The 19,551-nt window shown below is 50.7% G+C and overlaps 1 protein-coding gene across 3 annotated transcripts in view; it reads right to left on the bottom strand.

Moving 5' to 3' along the window:
- PDE2A (phosphodiesterase 2A) overlaps positions 1 to 19,551 on the bottom strand; it is a 910,752-nt gene that overhangs the window by 51,478 nt on the left and 839,723 nt on the right. For all 3 annotated transcript variants that reach the window (XM_077451150.1, XM_077451151.1, XM_077451152.1), the window contains one exon: positions 522 to 634. In XM_077451150.1, coding sequence (XP_077307276.1) covers positions 522 to 634 — 113 coding nt within the window. The remainder of the gene's footprint in view (positions 1 to 521; positions 635 to 19,551) is intronic.

Here is a 19,551-nt window from a genome sequence, read left to right as displayed (position 1 = left end):
CCAGGAACACACTTCCTGTCCTAAGGTGACAACACTCACTCATTGTACTGTATCTATGGAGGAGCAGCGTTGTCACCCTAGGACAGATCCTGCTCATCTTCCCAGGAACACACTTCCTGACCTAAGGTGGCAACACTCACTTACTGTACTTTATCTATGGAGGAGCAGTGTTGTCACCCTAGGACAGATCCTGGTCATCCTGCCAGGAACACACTTCTTGTCCTAGGGTGACAGCACCCACTTACTGTACTGTATCTATGGAGGAGTAGTGTTGTCACCCTAGGACGGATCCTGGTCATCCTGCCAGTAACACACTTCCACTCGCTTCTGTGTCTATGGAAGAGCAGCATTGTCACCCTTGATGTCACCCTAGATTTTGGTCCCACACTATGGAAGAATGGACCCAACTCAGAACGAACACCATTATCATCTGTTGCTGGATAGAATGGGAGGACCAAGAATGAGACTTCCATTTCCAGCTGGAGAAACGGTGCGTGGGTGCGGGGGTGGGGGGCTCTTACGTGAGCAATGCTGATCCCGCAGTAAATGGAAAATGCCGTGGCCAGATCTTCATCAAACTTGGTGAATCCAGGCCCGTTAATTTTGTTGACCAGTTCCGCCACACCGATGACCTCTGCAATAAAGAACAGCTTCTGTGAAGATATTTGTTATATTTTTATTTTTATATTTGATACATTTATAGATCTCCAATAATTTCTGTAGATATTTACAGAGCACGGTAAACTTTTCAGATCAGTCCCCACCCCAGAGGAGCTGACGGATTCATATCTTCACAATACGAGTGAAAGCTGCATGGAGACAACATCGTATTCTCCTTAAAATCCTTATCCAGTCAACCTGGGTCTGGTACACTATACAATTTCTCCACAATTATATATTGGCAACAGATTCTGTAGACCTTTCAGATCAGTCCCCACCCTAGAGGAGCTCACGGCTATATTTTTTTCAGATTGTGGGTAGGAAGTAGGCTTTCCAATACCATTAACCAGCCAATTTTGTATTCTACACTATACATTTACTCCACTGTAATTACATTGCCAACAAATTCTGTAGGCTTTTAAAGAGTGCATCAAACCTTTCAGGCCAATTCCCACCCTAGAGGAGCTCACTGCTTTAGGTTTTCAGAATGCTGGTGGGCACACGCTTCCCAATACCTTTAACCTGCCATCCTGGGTGCAGTGCACTATGTGGTTTCTTCACCATTGTCATATACCAGGACATGGTCAGGACCAGGACATGGGATTGACAGGAGGGGCGGCTGCCCTGGGCACTGTGGTATCATGTGAGATGGGGGGAGGCACCATGAGGAGATTGTGGGGGGAGGGGGGGAGTTGTTTGGGAAAAGGAATTTGGGGGTCAGCAGGTGGCAAGAATTGCTCTAGGAGCAGAAATTTGTGTGTGTGCCCTAAAAGTGGTGATTCAGGGGGATTTGTGTTGGGAGGGGGATGGGAGAGGAGGATCTGAGTTAGGAGGGTTTATTTGAAGGGGGGTTTGTACTAGAAGAGGTGATATGGTGTGGGGGGGGGGTAATTTGTGCCAGGAGGATTTTTTTGTTAGGGTTTGTGTTAGTAGATAAGATTGGGGGGTGTTTGTGCTAGAAGGGGGATTTGGAGTGTGTGTGTGAGTGTGTGTGTGTGTGGGGGGGGGGGGGGGTGACATGGAAGTGGAATTTGAGGGGTGGAGGATTTTTGTTAGGAGAGGTAGGCATTTGTGCTGGGGGGATATGGGGTATGGAGGGGGCAGAAATGTGTGATGTGAGGGGGATTTCAGCAGGAGGGGCAGATTGTTATTGGGCGGGGGGGGGGGGGATTTAGGCATGGACTAATGCCCAATTTGTTTGGGGGGGGGATGATTTGGAAGTGGAATTTGAGTGGTGGAGGATTTTTGTTAGGAGGGGTAAGGCATTTGTGCTGGGGGGATATGGGGTATGGATGGGGCAGAAATTTGTGATGTGAGGGGGATTTCAGCAGCAGGGGCAGATTGTTATTGGGCGGGGGGGGGGAATTTAGGCTTGGACTAATGCCAAATTTGTTTGGGGGGGAGGGTATTTTTTCTGACACATAATGCTCATAGATCTTGGGGGGCGCAGTTTTTGGCATGTTTGCCCTGGGCTCTAGATGACCTCGTCCCGGCACTGAGAGAAACGCTTCCCAATACCGTTAACCAGCCAACCTGGGTTTGCTACATTATACGGTTTCTCCACTGCTATTATACATTGTTCTGTAGACCTTTATAGAGTACTCTGATTCTTCCAGTCCCAACCCTAGAAGAGCTCACAGCTTTAAATCTTCAGATTGTGGGTTGGAGGCACCATGGCAATACCTTTAACCAACCAACCTGGGAATGGCACACCATACGGTTTCTCCACTATTATAAGGGGAAAGACTGCTGATAAAGGGGAAAACAATGGCCTCTTGAAACGCATTGGATACCTTCTGTGACTTCTGATGACGATAATAAAGACTTACTGGACTTACTTGGGACTTGTGTGCCCTTCTCAACCTTTTACTTTAATCACCACTAGCATTCCCCAGACCAACTTGGACCCAGAGGTAGTGATGGCCGAACGGTTCGCCCGGCGGTCGTTTCGCGGCGAATTTCCGACTTTCGCCGTCCGCGGGTTCGAACGCCTTTTTCCGTCGTTCGCCCCGGCGGACTTACGTGTTTAATGTATACAAGAACTTTAACCTTTCGTGACACGTTTATCATGTGTTACAGGACAACCAATTGAGACATGACAGCTCATGGACACTTGGACATTCCCCCTAACCTATAAATACACCCGATCCGGTGGCCATTTTACATTCTTTCTTCTGTCACTGTAGGGAAAGGATCCTGTGTGGAGTAGGGACAGAGAAAACGCTAGCTATTTGGTACACAAAAGTTCTTTTCAGGACTGGTATAGGTGTTAGGTCAGCAGCCTGAGTTTCTTTTGTCAGTTTAGATAAAGGGACAGAGCGCTGTATGCTGCTATTTTAGGGACAGCTCAGCCAGATTAGTCTTTCTTCATCATCATCATCATCATCATCATTAGCTGTTACTATCAGGTCCACAAAAGAGCTGTTCCAGCTAATCGTTCCAGCCTACTCTTTTTTGCCAATTTGTATAGGGACAGGCAGGAAGCAGTGTGTCAGGCAGTGAGGATAATTTTAAAGACTTGCTGTTACTATTAGTTCCACAAAGGTTCTTTTCAGGACTGGTATCAGTGGTACGGTAATAGGCTTGTACACGTATAATATTCTTTCTTCCAAATATAGAAAGAATATTATACTTGACTGCTGCCCTTCTGCTGCAGTCTGCTAATCATTCACAACTCACTTGTTCCACAAAGCTCTTTATCAGGACTGGTAACTTGGTCTGTCTAGGGTGCTACGGTACATAGGCTTGGGTGCGGTACAGTCTGCTGTTCTGTAAGGACCGCTATCGGTCCACAATACATAGGGTTGCCGTGCACTACTGCTGACCGCTGCCCTATACTGCAGCAGTCCTTCATTGGTATAGGGACTGACGTACAGTCTGCTAATCACTAACACACAACCTGCTTGGTCCACAAAAGTTCTTATAAGGACTGGTAACTTGGTATAGGGTGCTACGGTACATAGGCCTGAGTGCGTTACAGTCTGCTGTTCTGTAAGGACCGCTATCGGTCCACAATACATAGGGTTGCCGTGCACTACTGCTGACCGCTGCCCTATACTGCAGCAGTCCTTCAGCGGTATAGGGACTGACGCACAGTCTGCTAAACACTAACACACAACCTGCTTGGTCCACAAAAGTTTTTATAAGGACTGGTAACTTGGTATAGGGTGCTACGGTACATAGGCCTGAGTGCGTTACAGTCTGCTGTTCTGTAAGGACCGCTATCGGTCCACAATACATAGGGTTGACGTGCACCACTGCTGACCGCTGCCCTATACTGCAGCAGTCCTTCAGCGGTATAGGGACTGACGTACAGTCTGCTAAACACTAATACACAACCTGCTTGGTCCACAAAAGTTCTTATAAGGACTGGTAACTTGGTATAGGGTGCTACGGTACATAGGCTTGAGTGCGGTACAGTCTGCTGTTCTGTAAGGACCGCTATCGGTCCACAATAGATAGGGTTGACGTGCACCACTGCTGACCGCTGCCCTATACTGCAGCAGTCCTTCAGCGGTATAGGGACTGACGCACAGTCTGCTAAACACTAACACACAACCTGCTTGGTCCACAAAAGTTTTTATAAGGACTGGTAACTTGGTATAGGGTGCTACGGTACATAGGCCTGAGTGCGTTACAGTCTGCTGTTCTGTAAGGACCGCTATCGGTCCACAATACATAGGGTTGCCGTGCACTACTGCTGACCGCTGCCCTATACTGCAGCAGTCCTTCATTGGTATAGGGACTGACGTACAGTCTGCTAATCACTAACACACAACCTGCTTGGTCCACAAAAGTTCTTATAAGGACTGGTAACTTGGTATAGGGTGCTACGGTACATAGGCCTGAGTGCGTTACAGTCTGCTGTTCTGTAAGGACCGCTATCGGTCCACAATACATAGGGTTGACGTGCACCACTGCTGACCGCTGCCCTATACTGCAGCAGTCCTTCAGCGGTATAGGGACTGACGTACAGTCTGCTAAACACTAATACACAACCTGCTTGGTCCACAAAAGTTCTTATAAGGACTGGTAACTTGGTATAGGGTGCTACGGTACATAGGCTTGAGTGCGGTACAGTCTGCTGTTCTGTAAGGACCGCTATCGGTCCACAATACATAGGGTTGCCGTGCACTACTGCTGACCGCTGCCCTATACTGCAGCAGTCCTTCATTGGTATAGGGACTGACGTACAGTCTGCTAATCACTAACACACAACCTGCTTGTTCCACAAAAGTTCTTATAAGGACTGGTAACTTGGTATAGGGTGCTACGGTACATAGGCTTGAGTGCGGTACAGTCTGCTGTTCTGTAAGGACCGCTATCGGTCCACAATAGATAGGGTTGACGTGCACCACTGCTGACCGCTGCCCTATACTGCAGCAGTCCTTCAGCGGTATAGGGACTGACGTACAGTCTGCTAAACACTAATACACAACCTGCTTGGTCCACAAAAGTTCTTATAAGGACTGGTAACTTGGTATAGGGTGCTACGGTACATAGGCTTGAGTGCGGTACAGTCTGCTGTTCTGTAAGGACCGCTATCGGTCCACAATAGATAGGGTTGACGTGCACCACTGCTGACCGCTGCCCTATACTGCAGCAGTCCTTCAGCGGTATAGGGACTGACGTACAGTCTGCTAAACACTAATACACAACCTGCTTGGTCCACAAAAGTTCTTATAAGGACTGGTAACTTGGTATAGGGTGCTACGGTACATAGGCTTGAGTGCGGTACAGTCTGCTGTTCTGTAAGGACCGCTATCGGTCCACAATACATAGGGTTGCCGTGCACTACTGCTGACCGCTGCCCTATACTGCAGCAGTCCTTCATTGGTATAGGGACTGACGTACAGTCTGCTAATCACTAACACACAACCTGCTTGTTCCACAAAAGTTCTTATAAGGACTGGTAACTTGGTATAGGGTGCTACGGTACATAGGCTTGAGTGCGGTACAGTCTGCTGTTCTGTAAGGACCGCTATCGGTCCACAATAGATAGGGTTGACGTGCACCACTGCTGACCGCTGCCCTATACTGCAGCAGTCCTTCAGCGGTATAGGGACTGACGTACAGTCTGCTAAACACTAATACACAACCTGCTTGGTCCACAAAAGTTCTTATAAGGACTGGTAACTTGGTATAGGGTGCTACGGTACATAGGCTTGAGTGCGGTACAGTCTGCTGTTCTGTAAGGACCGCTATCGGTCCACAATACATAGGGTTGCCGTGCACTACTGCTGACCGCTGCCCTATACTGCAGCAGTCCTTCATTGGTATAGGGACTGACGTACAGTCTGCTAATCACTAACACACAACCTGCTTGTTCCACAAAAGTTCTTATAAGGACTGGTAACTTGGTATAGGGTGCTACGGTACATAGGCTTGAGTGCGGTACAGTCTGCTGTTCTGTAAGGACCGCTATCGGTCCACAATAGATAGGGTTGACGTGCACCACTGCTGACCGCTCACCTATACTGCAGCAGTCCTTCAGCGGTATAGGGACTAAGAGTTTTGTCACAGGGTCATTTAAAAAATGACATGCAGAGGAAGAGGCAGGCCCTTCCGCAGGGGTGGTAGGGGTAGGGCAGGAGCAACAGGCTTGAGCCAAAGTGGGAAGTTGCAGAAGGTGCGTTCAATTACTTTAAAGGATGCACCAGACTTGGTTGAGTGGCTCGCTCAGCCTTACTCTTCTGCACCCTCCTCATCCTCTCGATCTGCACCCTCTTCTTCACTCTCTGCTATGTGCACCCCCAAAGACACTACCACCAACAACACGACCACCACCACCACCACCACATACCTTCCGCTTGAGTCACTGGAATTATTTTCCGATCCATATCAAGAGGACATTTCTGATGCGCAGCCACTCTTGGTATTGGATCAGGAAGAGGAGGTAGCAACAAGCGCTACTCAGCAGTCTGACGCCAGTACCCAGATCAGCCCAAGGAGGAGGTTGGTCCCCGGTGTTGCTGCCTACTCTACTTATAGCGGTGGGGAAGGTGACGTTGATGATGACGTGTCTAGTGATGTCACGTGGGTGCCCACAAGAGAGGAAGAGGAGGGGAGTTCAGAGGGAGATATGGACCAGCAGATAGGGAGGAGAAGCAGCAATGACTTACATTGCACAGCAGGGACAAAGCAGACTGCAAATGTATCAGGAGCGAGTCATCGACCATGTACGGTCACATCTGGCGCTCCCAGGACACCGGCACATGGCTCCGCAGTGTGGGCTTTTTTTAACGTGTCCGCTGCTGACAATAGCGTTGCCATCTGCAATCTTTGCAGTCAACGCGTTAGTCGCGGTAAGCCCAATACTCACCTAGGGACGACCGCCTTAAGAAGGCACATGAGCAGCCATCACCGAGCCCAGTGGGAGCAACGGAACACACAAAGCCACACTGCAGGCTCTCACCGTCCAGCCTCGTCTTCTACTTCTCCTTCTCCTCTCTCCTCACAATTGTCCTCCACTCCACCTTCCATCACGCCAAGCTCACATTTTTCTGCAAAAAGGCAGGCTTCCGTGGGCCTAATGTTTGAGCGTAAAAAAATGATGACGCCGGATAACCCTCTTGCCCAACGGTTGGCGGCTGGCTTGTCAGAACTCATAGCCCGCCAACTACTGCCATATAAACTGGTGGACTCGGAGGCCTTTCGCAAATTTGTGGCCATTGGAACACCACAATGGAAGGTCCCAGGAAGGAAGTATTTCTCAGAGAAGGGCATCCCAGAGCTATATGGCCATGTTCAGCGGCAAGTGAATGTATCTCTGGCACACAGTGTCGGTGCCAAGATACATCTGACCACAGACACGTGGTCTAGCAAACACGGGCAGGGAAGGTATATCAGTTTTACTGCCCACTGGGTGAACCTTCTGACGGCCGTCAAGCATGTAACCCGTGGCACCCGTGTAGATTTGGTTTTACCGCCACGGATTGCATGCAGGCCTGACTCTTCTTCTCCTCCTCCTACTCCATCCTCCTCCCTCTCCTCCTCAGCTGCCTCCTCCTTTTCCGCTGCTAGCGTCTCTTCCACTGCACCGCCCAAGCTCCCCAGAACCTATTCCACATGCCAGGTGAGACGTTGCCATGCCGTGCTGCGTCTGTTGTGCCTGGAAGCAAAGAGCCACACTGGCCCGGCACTCCTTTCAGCTTTGCGTTCACAGGCAGATGAGTGGCTAACACCGCTCAATTTGACAGTTGGTAAAGTGGTGTGTGACAACGGTGCCAATCTGCTTAGCGCATTGAAACAGGGCAAAATCACGCACGTGCCGTGCATGGCACACGTCTTAAACTTGGTCGTGCAGCGATTCCTTGTCAAATACCCTGGGGTCCAGGACATCTTGCGGCAGGCAAGGAAAATCTCGGCCCATTTCAGAAGATCTTACACGGCCATGGCTCGCCTTGCTGACATTCAGCGGCGACACCATCTGCCGGTCAGACGTCTTATTTGCGATTGCCCGACGCGATGGAACTCAACCTTCTATATGCTTGATAGGCTGCTCCAGCAGAAACGTGCAGTTAACGTCTACCTGTATGAACTCTGCGAAAGAAACGGTTCTGGGGAGCTGGGTTTTTTTTCACCGCGCCAGTGGCTGCTCATGCGCGACACATGCAGACTTCTGCGGCCATTTGAGGAGATCACCAAACTGGTCAGTCGCAGCCATGGCGCCATCAGTGACATGGTACCTTATGCCTTCTTTCTGGAGCGTGCATTGCGTCGTGTCATTGATCAGGCTGTGGAGGAGCAGGAGCGGGAAGATGAGGAAGTCGCAATGCTGGATGAATTCCCAGGGGGGGCTACTCTATCTGAGACAAGTCAACAACAGGAGTCTGATGAGGAGTCAGAGGAGGATGGTGCCGGGGCGGATGAGCAGGAGCAAGAAGAGCATGCTTTAAACCTTTCTGGGATCCCTGTTGTGCGAGGATGGGGAGAGGAGAATGAAGAGGACGACATTATCCTGGATGATGAGCAGGAGCCAGGCCACCACACCGCTTCCACTTTAGTGCAAATGGGGGCCTTCATGCTCCAGTGTTTTAATAGGGACCCCCGTATAAAAAGCATGAGGGTCAAGGACCAGTACTGGGTGGCAACGTACTTAGACCCCCGGTACAAACACAAAATGGCGGAAATGTTACCGCCGTCGCAGAGGGCTGTCAGAATGCAGCACTTCCAGGCCTTGCTTCGAGAAATGCTGCATTCTGCTTTTGCGTGCGCTGGCAGAGGAGCAATTCCCACTCCCAGAGAAGGATTTGCGGGTACCAATCCAACAGCGCCTGCAAGAAGAGGCCGGTTTGAAGATGTGTTGGTGACTTCGGATATGAGGTCATTCTTTCAGCCGACCCATCGACAGGTGTCATCCGGATCCAGCATCAGGGAACGCCTAGACCGTCAGGTGTCCGACTACATTGGGTTAACGGCCGATGTGGACGCTCTGAGGAGTGATGAACCCCTAGACTACTGGGTGGGCAGGCTTGACCTCTGGCCAGAGCTTGCCCAATTTGCAATCGAACTGTTGGCTTGCCCCTCATCCAGTGTCCTGTCCGAAAGGACGTTCAGCGCAGCAGGGGGGATTGTGACCGATAAGCGTACTCGCCTAGCTCACCACAGTGTTAACTACCTCACATTTCTAAAAATGAATGAGGCATGGATCTCGGAGGAATTCAACACATGTGATCAGTAGACCATGTATATGTCTATAAACAATTTTTGGAATCAAGCACACAGACCTTCTTAATTCATTTGGCTCACTTCCCTGACCCAAAAAAGCACACCGTACTATATGCCCCTACCCTCCTCTTTGAAGAGGTTGAGCGGTGTCATATTTCTACTGGGGCTGCTTATTATGAGGGGTTCCCACCATCCCTGTGCTGTGCTGACTTCCTCCTGGGTGTTCTTATTATGAGGGGCTCCCACCATCCCTGTGCTGTGCTGACTTCCTCCTGGGGGTTCTTATTATGAGGGGATCACACCATCCCTGTGCTGTGCTGACTTCCTCCTGGGGCTGCTTACGGTGCTGCTGTCAGCGCTGTATGTCACGGAGCTGCTGTCAGCGCTGTATGTCACGGAGCTGCTGTCAGCGCTGTATGTCACGGAGCTGCTGTCAGCGCTGTATGTCACGGAGCTGCTGTCAGCGCTGTATGTCACGGAGCTGCTGTCAGCGCTGTATGTCACGGAGCTGCTGTCAGCGCTGTATGTCACGGAGCTGCTGTCAGCGCTGTATGTCACGGAGCTGCTGTCAGCGCTGTATGTCACGGAGCTGCTGTCAGCGCTGTATGTCACGGAGCTGCTGTCAGCGCTGTATGTCACGGAGCTGCTGTCAGCGCTGTATGTCACGGTGCTGCTGTCAGCGCTGTATGTCACGGAGCTGCTGTCAGCGCTGTATGTCACGGAGCTGCTGTCAGTGCTGTATGTCACGGAGCTGCTGTCAGCGCTGTATGTCACGGAGCTGCTGTCAGCGCTGTATGTCACGGAGCTGCTGTCAGCGCTGTATGTCACGGTGCTGCTGTCAGCGCTGTATGTCACGGAGCTGCTGTCAGCGCTGTATGTCACGGAGCTGCTGTCAGCGCTGTATGTCACGGAGCTGCTGTCAGCGCTGTATGTCACGGAGCTGCTGTCAGCGCTGTATGTCACGGAGCTGCTGTCAGCGCTGTATGTCACGGTGCTGCTGTCAGCGCTGTATGTCACGGAGCTGCTGTCAGCGCTGTATGTCACGGAGCTGCTGTCAGTGCTGTATGTCACGGAGCTGCTGTCAGCGCTGTATGTCACGGAGCTGCTGTCAGCGCTGTATGTCACGGAGCTGCTGTCAGCGCTGTATGTCACGGTGCTGCTGTCAGCGCTGTATGTCACGGAGCTGCTGTCAGCGCTGTATGTCACGGAGCTGCTGTCAGCGCTGTATGTCACGGAGCTGCTGTCAGCGCTGTATGTCACGGAGCTGCTGTCAGCGCTGTATGTCACGGAGCTGCTGTCAGCGCTGTATGTCACGGTGCTGATGTCAGTGCTCTGTATTACGGTGCTGCTGTCAGTGCTCTGTATCTCCTGCACCCTCTTGTTTGCCTACCCTGGTCCCTGACCTTCCCTCTCCTCCATTGCCTTCATTAGCTCCATAGTCCTGAATTGTCAGAACAATTTCCCAAATAAAAAAAAAATGCTTGTAGTTATCGATCCCAAATTCACCTCATACATGTATTATGCTATTGTCCAGGTGGTGGGACTACGTGCTACCCCCTAATAATTACCCCGTGGCCGCAAATTCGACCTAAAGGTTTGCGAAATTCGCCTCCCATTGAAGTCAATGGAGCCCGCGGCGAACGGTCGTTTTCGCGAACGTTTGTGTCCGTTCGCGTTTCGCGTTCGCGAAACGTCCCGTCGGAAGTTCGTCCATCACTACCCAGAGGTACCTACAGAGATACTGTCCACTTTCGTTTTAAAGACTTGTGTTCAATCTTGAGAACTGCGCCACCAACTAGGTTCCACCACTCCACCAACACCTCAAACCAAAGAAAACCTTCTGTAAGATACTGTAATGCCCCGTACACACGATCGGACTTACCGAACAACAAAACCGTGGATTTTTGTTCGAAGGGTGTTGGCTCCAACTTGTCTTGCATACACACGGTCACACAAACGTTGGCCAACAATTACGAACGTAATGACGTACAAGGCGTACGTGGTGTCTCCATTACGAACGCTAGTTTTACAAGACCAAGCTCTTCCGGGTCGTACTTGATTCCGAGCATGCGTGAATTTTTGTGCAGCGGACTTGTGTACAAACGATCGGAAAGTTCCGACAACAAAAATTTGTTGCCGGAAAATTTGAGAACCTGCTAGCCAACATTTGTTGGCGGAAAGTCCGGCAACAAATGTCCGATGGAGCGTACACACGCGGTCAGACTCTCAGTTAACAAGCTCACGTCCAACATTTGTTGTCGGAAAATCCCATTGTGTGTGTACGGGGCAGGCATGTACTGGCCATAGGGACTATAGGGAGTTTCCCGGTGGGCCGATGGCTCAGTGGGCCGGTTTCAGTGACAGCCAGTGCCATCGCTGGGGGGGACTTTTGGGGCTATAGCCCCGAATCTGGGGCCCATAGCCCCGAGTCAGTCCAGAAGTCCCCGACCACAGGGTTCTGGCCCACTACCTGCCCTCTTTCTGGTGACCATGATGTAAGGAGGGGCTCTCTGGGGACCCTGATGTAAGCCGGAGGCTCTCTGGGGAACCTGATGTAGGCCGGAGGCTCTCTGGGGACCCTGATGTAAGCCGGAGGCTCTCTGGGGAACCTGATGTAAGAGAGAGGCTCTCTGTGGACCCTGATATAAGGGGGGGGGGGCTCTGTGGGGACCCAAATGTAAGGGGCTGGCTCTCTAGGGACCCTGATGTAAGGCGGATGATCTCTGGGGACTCTGATGTAAAAGGGGCTCTCTGGGGACCCTGATGTAAGGGGAAGGCTATATGGGGACCCTGATGTAAGGCGGATGATCTCTGGGGACTCTGATGTAAAAGGGGCTCTCTGGGGACCCTGATGTAAGGGGAAGGCTATATGAGGACCCTGATGTAAGGGGAGGCTCTCTGGGGACCCTGATGTAAGGGGAGGCTCTCTGGGGACCCTGATGTGAGGGGAGGCTCTCTGGGGACCCTGATGTGAGGGAAGGCTCTCTGGGGACCCTGATGTAAGTGGGGGGCTCTCTGGGGACCCTGATGTAAGGGGAGGCTCTCTGGGGACCCTGATGTAAGTGGGGGGCTCTCTGGGGACCCTGATGTAAGGGGAGGCTCTCTGGGGACCCTGATGTAAGTGGGGGGCTCTCTGGGGACCCTGATGTAAAGGGGGCTCTATAAGGCTATATGGGGACCCTGATGTAAGGGGAGGCTCTCTGGGGACCCTGATGTAAGTGGGGGGCTCTCTGGGGACCCTGATGTAAGGGGAGGCTCTCTGGGGACCCTGATGTAAGTGGGGGGCTCTCTGGGGACCCTGATGTAAGGGGAGGCTCTCTGGGGACCCTGATGTAAGTGGGGGGCTCTCTGGGGACCCTGATGTAAAGGGGGCTCTATAAGGCTATATGGGGACCCTGATGTAAGGGGAGGCTCTCTGGGGACCCTGATGTAAGTGGGGGGCTCTCTGGGGACCCTGATGTAAAGGGGGCTCTATAAGGCTATATGGGGACCCTGATGTAAGGGGAGGCTCTCTGCTGACCCTGATGTAAGGGGAGGCTCTCTGGGGACCCTGATGTAAGGGGAGGCTCTCTGGGGACCCTGATGTAAGGGGAGGCTCTCTGGGGACCCTGATGTAGGGGGAGGCTCTCTGGGGACCCTGATGTAGGGGGAGGCTCTCTGAGGACCCTGATGTAAGTGGGGGGCTCTCTGGGGACCCTGATGTAGGGGGAGGCTCTCTGGGGACCCTGATGTAAGTGGGGGGCTCTCTGGGGACCCAGATGTAAGGAGGGGCTCTCTGGGGACCCTGATGTAAAGGGGGCTCTCTAGGGGCTTTTTTGCGCAATTGCGGACAGTTTATATACTGTTTTTTGCTTGTGGGCCGGTCTGGATCACGTCCAGCGCCAAATTTTTGTCCCAGTCCAGCCCTGGTACGGGGCATAAGACTTTGGCCAGCTTTTGTTTGGTTACCCTTGATATGTATTTAGTCGATTTAAATTGAAAATCATTTTAGAGTTTCCCTAGTATCACATGGATGGAGCCCATCTCTGACACCAACTGGAGGACTGGAGGATGAAGAAGTGTGACCAAATCTAGACATCTTCTGTCCTTCTGATTGTCTTCGCTCTGGAATGAACACACCAATAGAAATCGTAATGACATGAACCGCAGATGGGAAATTCGCTGACTGGAGATCTCAGCACTTCATTCGGAATTCTGTTTGTGAGAAAAAAGCCTTCAACCTTCATACGCTTCAATGGAACATTAAAGGTGATTGTATGGAAACGGGAACAGCTAAAAGGGGACATTATTATTATCGCCCTACAATATCTTCAGGGTTGTTTCTCATCAAAAGGAATTCATAGTCCTTCACAGACATTCTCATACAGCGTCCCCCCCCCCCCCCCCAGAGATTTCGAAAAGGTTCCTTCAGCAATAATCAGCGATGGGTTGATCTTCCACCATGAAGGTGCCTCCATAGTTATGGGGCCAAAGTCAGCGGGCAAAGCCTGTGACCTAAGACCAGCCTATTGGGAAGTTCTATGAGGAGTTTATGAGAAGAGCACTAAATGGAGACATTCAAGGAGGAGGTATAATCAGTTTCATGAGAAAAGTTACAAAACAGGTATATAGAAAATAATAATAAAGGAACAATCTCGCCTCTATGTAATTTTACTATGTGTGCATTGAACATTTTGTGCATAGTCCAGGTAAAGAGGGTCACTGACATAAAAGATTCTGTACACTAAGGTGCTGCTACTTCACGTTCCCGGCACTGGCTCACATACGCTATATTACCAAAAGTATTGGGACACCTGTCTTTACACGTACATGAACTTTAATGACATCCCAGTCTAAGTCCGGAGGGTTCAATATTGAGTTGGCCCCGCCCTTCGCAGCTATAAAAGCTTTGACTCTTCTAGGAAGGCCGTCCACAAGGTTTAGGAGATGTGTCTATGGGGAATGTTTGACCATCACCAATAAAGCAAGGTCCATAAAGGAAGGGATGAGTGAGTTTGAGGTGGAGGAACTTGAATGGCCTGCACAGAGTCCTGACCTCAACCCGATAGAACCCCTTTAGAATCAATTAGAGTGGAGACTGCGAGGCAGGCCTTCTCGTCTATAACAGCTTCAACTCTTCTGGGAAGGCCGTCCACAAGGTTTAGGAGATGTGTCTATGGGGAATGTCTGACCATCACCAATAAAGCAAGGGCCATAAAGACATGGATGAGCGAGTTTGGGGTGGAGAAATTGGCCTGACCTCAACCCGATAGAACACCTTTATAATCAGAGTGGAGACTGTGAGCCAGGCCTTCTCGTCTATTACAGCTTCAACTCTTCTGGGAAGGCCGTCCACAAGGTTTAGGAGGGTGTCTATGGGAATGTTTGACCATTCTTCCAGAAGCGCGTTTGTGAGGTCAGGCATTGATGTTGGATGAGAAGCCCTGGCTCACAGTCTCCGCTCTAATTCATCCCAAAGGTCTTCTATGGGGTTGAGGTCAGGCCAGTCAAGTTCCTCCACCCCAAACTCACTCACCCATGTCTTTATGGACCTTGCTTTGCGCACTGGCCCAAATCAATTGGTGGTGGGTGGATGATGGTGTGGGGCTTTTTTTCAGGGGTTGCCACCTGTCCAGGATTCCCCCGGACAGTCCGGGTTTTGAATCATGTGTCTGAGTTTCAGGCGGACTAAAACCCATAGACATTATTCAGAATGGGCTGTGGCTCCTCAAGTAACCAAGATAGTCACACACAAATCCGTTCTTGCCCGGGAGCTCTGGGCGGTTGTCTGGGGGCACAATTGGCATAACTGGGGGGGGCAGGGCAATGATGTTAGTGAGAGCAATTAGGCCACACCCACTGTTCGCTGTGGCACACAATGCGCACTACAGTACTATTGTCCTTGGAGCTCCCAAAAGTGTCCCATGCCGCTAAAGTGTTCAGGTTTGGCTTGAAGAAAAGGTGGCAACCCTAATTGGCCCCTTAGTTCCAGTAAAGGGAACTCTTAAGGCGTCAGAATACCAAGACATTTTGGACAATTTCATGCTCCTAACTTTGTGGGAACAGTTTGGGGACGCCCGAGTTTGGGGTGGATGAACTTGACTGGCCTGCACAGAGTCCTGACCTCAAACCGATAGAACACCTTTGGGATGAATTAAAGTGGACACTGCGAGCCAGGCCTTCTTGTCCAACATCAGTGCCTGACCTCACATATGCACTTCTAGAAGAATAGTCAAACATTCCCATAGACACACTCCTAAACCTTGTGGACGGCCTTCCCAGAAGAGTTGAAGCTGTTATAGCTGCAAAGGGTGGGCCAACTCAATATTGAACCCTACGGACTAAGACTGGGATGCCATTAGAGTTAATGTGCTTGTAAAGGTAGGTGTCCCAATACTTTTGGTAATATAGTGTAGTTTGTAGATGAATGACTGCAGTCTGCTTAGAGTGGAGCTGCATGTCTGGAGTTCCATCCAGGCAACTCAAGCAAAATTGCAAACATAAACCTTCACCTTTTCCTTTGCTTCTGCCATTGTCTGAGAGTTTTACTGGAAGTCTCAACTATTCTGCCAATGCAGATCTCTTATTTCATTTCCTGTCTATGGTATTAAGCTGTATGTAGACATATCGAAGAATGCACCCCTGGCATCCCTGGGATGAGCAAGCAAACACAGAAGGATGCCAGGATAATCAGAGGTTCTGGGATAAATAGGGATACTGGGATGATCAAGGGTGCTTGGATGATCGGGGGGTGCTAGAAGTGATGGGAAGATCAGGTTCTGGGATGATCAGGATTGTTGGGGTGAGCAGGATTGTTGGGGTGATCAGGATTTTTGGGTTGATCAAGATCGTTGGGGTGATCAGGATTGTTGGGGTGATCAGGATTGTTGGGATGAGCAGGATTGTTGGGGTGATCAGGATCGTTGGGGTGATCAGGATTGCTGGGATGATCAGGATTGCTGGGATGATCAGGATTGCTGGGATGATCAGGATTGTTGGGGTGATCAGGATTGTTGGGATGATCAGGGGAACTGGGATGATCAGGATTGTTGGGATGATCAGGGGAACTGGGATGATCAGGATCTTTGGTGTGATCACAATCGTTGGGGTGATCAGGATCGTTGGGATGATCAGGATTGCTGGGATGATCAGGATCGTTGGGGTGATCAAGGAAACTGGGATGATCATGGATACTGGGATAGTCAGTGGTACTGGCATGATCAGGATTGTTGGGATGATCAGTGGTAGTGGGATGATCAGGATCGTTGGAGTGATCAGGATTGCTGGGATGATCAGGATTGTTGGGATGATCAGGGAAACTGGGATGATCAGGGGTACTGGGATGATCAGGATTGTTGGGGTGATCAGGATCGTTGGGGTGATCAGGATCGTTGGGGTGATCAGGATTGTTAGGATGATCAGGGGAACTGGGATGATCAGGGGTACTGGGATTATCAGGATTGTTGGGGTGATCAGGATAGTTGGGGTGATCAGGATTGTTGGGATGATCAGGGGAACTGGGATGATCAGGATCGTTGGGGTGATCAGGATCGTTGGGGTGATCAGGATTGCTGGGATGATCAGGGGAACTGGGATGATCAGGGGAACTGGGATGATCAGGATTGTTGGGATGATCAGGGGAACTGGGATGATCAGGATCTTTGGTGTGATCACAATCGTTGGAGTGATCAGGATCGTTGGGATGATCAGGATTGCTGGGATGATCAGGGGAACTGGGATGATCAGGGGTACTGGGATGATCAGGACTGTTGGGATGATCAAGGAAACTGGGATAATCAGTGGTACTGGGATGATCAGGATTGTTGGGGTGATCAGGATAGTTGGGGTGATCAGGATTGTTGGGGTGGTCAGGATCGTTGGGGTGATCAGTATTGTTGGGGTGATCAGGATCATTGGGGTGGTCAGGATCGTTGGGGTGATCAGGATCGTTGGGGTGGTCAGGAATGTTGGGGTGGTCAGGAATGTTGGGGTGATCAGGATTGTTAGGGTGGTCAGGATTGTTGGGGTGATCAGGATTGTTGGGGTGATCAGGATCACTGGGGTGGTCAGGATCCTTGGGGTGATCAGGATTGTTGGGGTAATCAGGATTGTTGGGGTGGTTAGGATCATTGGGGTGGTCAAGATTGTTGGGGTGATCAGGAATGTTGGGGTGATCAGGATTGTTGGGGTGATCAGGATTGTTGGGGTGGTCAGGATCATTGGGGTGGTCAGGAATGTTGGGGTGGTCAGGATCATTGGGGTGATCAGTGGTACTGGGATGATCAGGATTGTTGGGGTGATCAGTGGTACTAGGATGATCAGGATCATTGGGGTGATCAGGATCGTTGGGATGATCAGGATTGTTGGGGTGATAAGGGGTGTTGGGGTGATAAGGGGTGTTGGGGTGGTCAGGATCGTTGGGGTGGTCAGGATTGTTGGGGTGATAAGGGGTGTTGGGGTGATCAGGATTGTTCGGGTGATCAGGATTGTTGGGATGAGCAGGATTGTTGGGGTGATCAGGATCGTTGGGGTGATCAGGATTGTTGGGGTGATCAGGATTGTTGGGATGAGCAGGATTGTTGGGGTGATCAGGATCGTTGGGGTGATCAGGATTGCTGGGATGATCAGGATTGTTGGGGTGATCAGGATTGTTGGGATGATCAGGGGAACTGGGATGATCAGGATCTTTGGTGTGATCACAATCGTTGGGGTGATCAGGATCGTTGGGATGATCAGGATTGCTGGGATGATCAGGATCGTTGGGGTGATCAAGGAAACTGGGATGATCATGGATACTGGGATAGTCAGTGGTACTGGCATGATCAGGATTGTTGGGATGATCAGTGGTAGTGGGATGATCAGGATCGTTGGAGTGATCAGGATTGCTGGGATGATCAGGATTGTTGGGATGATCAGGGAAACTGGGATGATCAGGGGTACTGGGATGATCAGGATTGTTGGGGTGATCAGGATCGTTGGGGTGATCAGGATCGTTGGGGTGATCAGGATTGTTAGGATGATCAGGGGAACTGGGATGATCAGGGGTACTGGGATGATCAGGACTGTTGGGATGATCAAGGGAACTGGGATGATCAGTGGTACTGGGATTATCAGGATTGTTGGGGTGATCAGGATAGTTGGGGTGATCAGGATTGTTGGGATGATCAGGGGAACTGGGATGATCAGGATCGTTGGGGTGATCAGGATCGTTGGGGTGATCAGGATTGCTGGGATGATCAGGGGAACTGGGATGATCAGGATTGTTGGGATGATCAGGGGAACTGGGATGATCAGGATTGTTGGGATGATCAGGGGAACTGGGATGATCAGGGGAACTGGGATGATCAGGGGAACTGGGATGATCAGGATTGTTGGGATGATCAGGGGAACTGGGATGATCAGGATCTTTGGTGTGATCACAATCGTTGGAGTGATCAGGATCGTTGGGATGATCAGGATTGCTGGGATGATCAGGGGAACTGGGATGATCAGGGGTACTGGGATGATCAGGACTGTTGGGATGATCAAGGGAACTGGGATAATCAGTGGTACTGGGATGATCAGGATTGTTGGGGTGATCAGGATAGTTGGGGTGATCAGGATTGTTGGGGTGGTCAGGATCGTTAGGGTGATCAGTATTGTTGGGGTGATCAGGATCATTGGGGTGGTCAGGATCGTTGGGGTGATCAGGATCGTTGGGGTGGTCAGGAATGTTGGGGTGGTCAGGAATGTTGGGGTGATCAGGATTGTTAGGGTGGTCAGGATTGTTGGGGTGATCAGGATTGTTGGGGTGATCAGGATCACTGGGGTGGTCAGGATCCTTGGGGTGATCAGGATTGTTGGGGTAATCAGGATTGTTGGGGTGGTTAGGATCATTGGGGTGGTCAAGATTGTTGGGGTGATCAGGAATGTTGGGGTGATCAGGATTGTTGGGGTGATCAGGATTGTTGGGGTGGTCAGGATCATTGGGGTGGTCAGGAATGTTGGGGTGGTCAGGATCATTGGGGTGATCAGTGGTACTGGGATGATCAGGATTGTTGGGGTGATCAGTGGTACTAGGATGATCAGGATCATTGGGGTGATCAGGATCGTTGGGATGATCAGGATTGTTGGGGTGATAAGGGGTGTTGGGGTGATAAGGGGTGTTGGGGTGGTCAGGATCGTTGGGGTGGTCAGGATTGTTGGGGTGATAAGGGGTGTTGGGGTGATCAGGATTGTTGGGGTGATCAGGATTGTTGGGGT

Source organism: Lithobates pipiens, unplaced genomic scaffold (genome assembly GCF_037356315.1).
Source record: "Lithobates pipiens isolate NorthernLeopardFrog02 unplaced genomic scaffold, aLitPip1_a1.2 Scaffold_23, whole genome shotgun sequence".
Taxonomy (NCBI): Eukaryota; Metazoa; Chordata; class Amphibia; order Anura; family Ranidae; genus Lithobates; species Lithobates pipiens.
The sequence above is the reverse complement of the archived record's forward strand: the minus strand, read 5'-3'. Positions and strand labels throughout refer to the sequence as shown.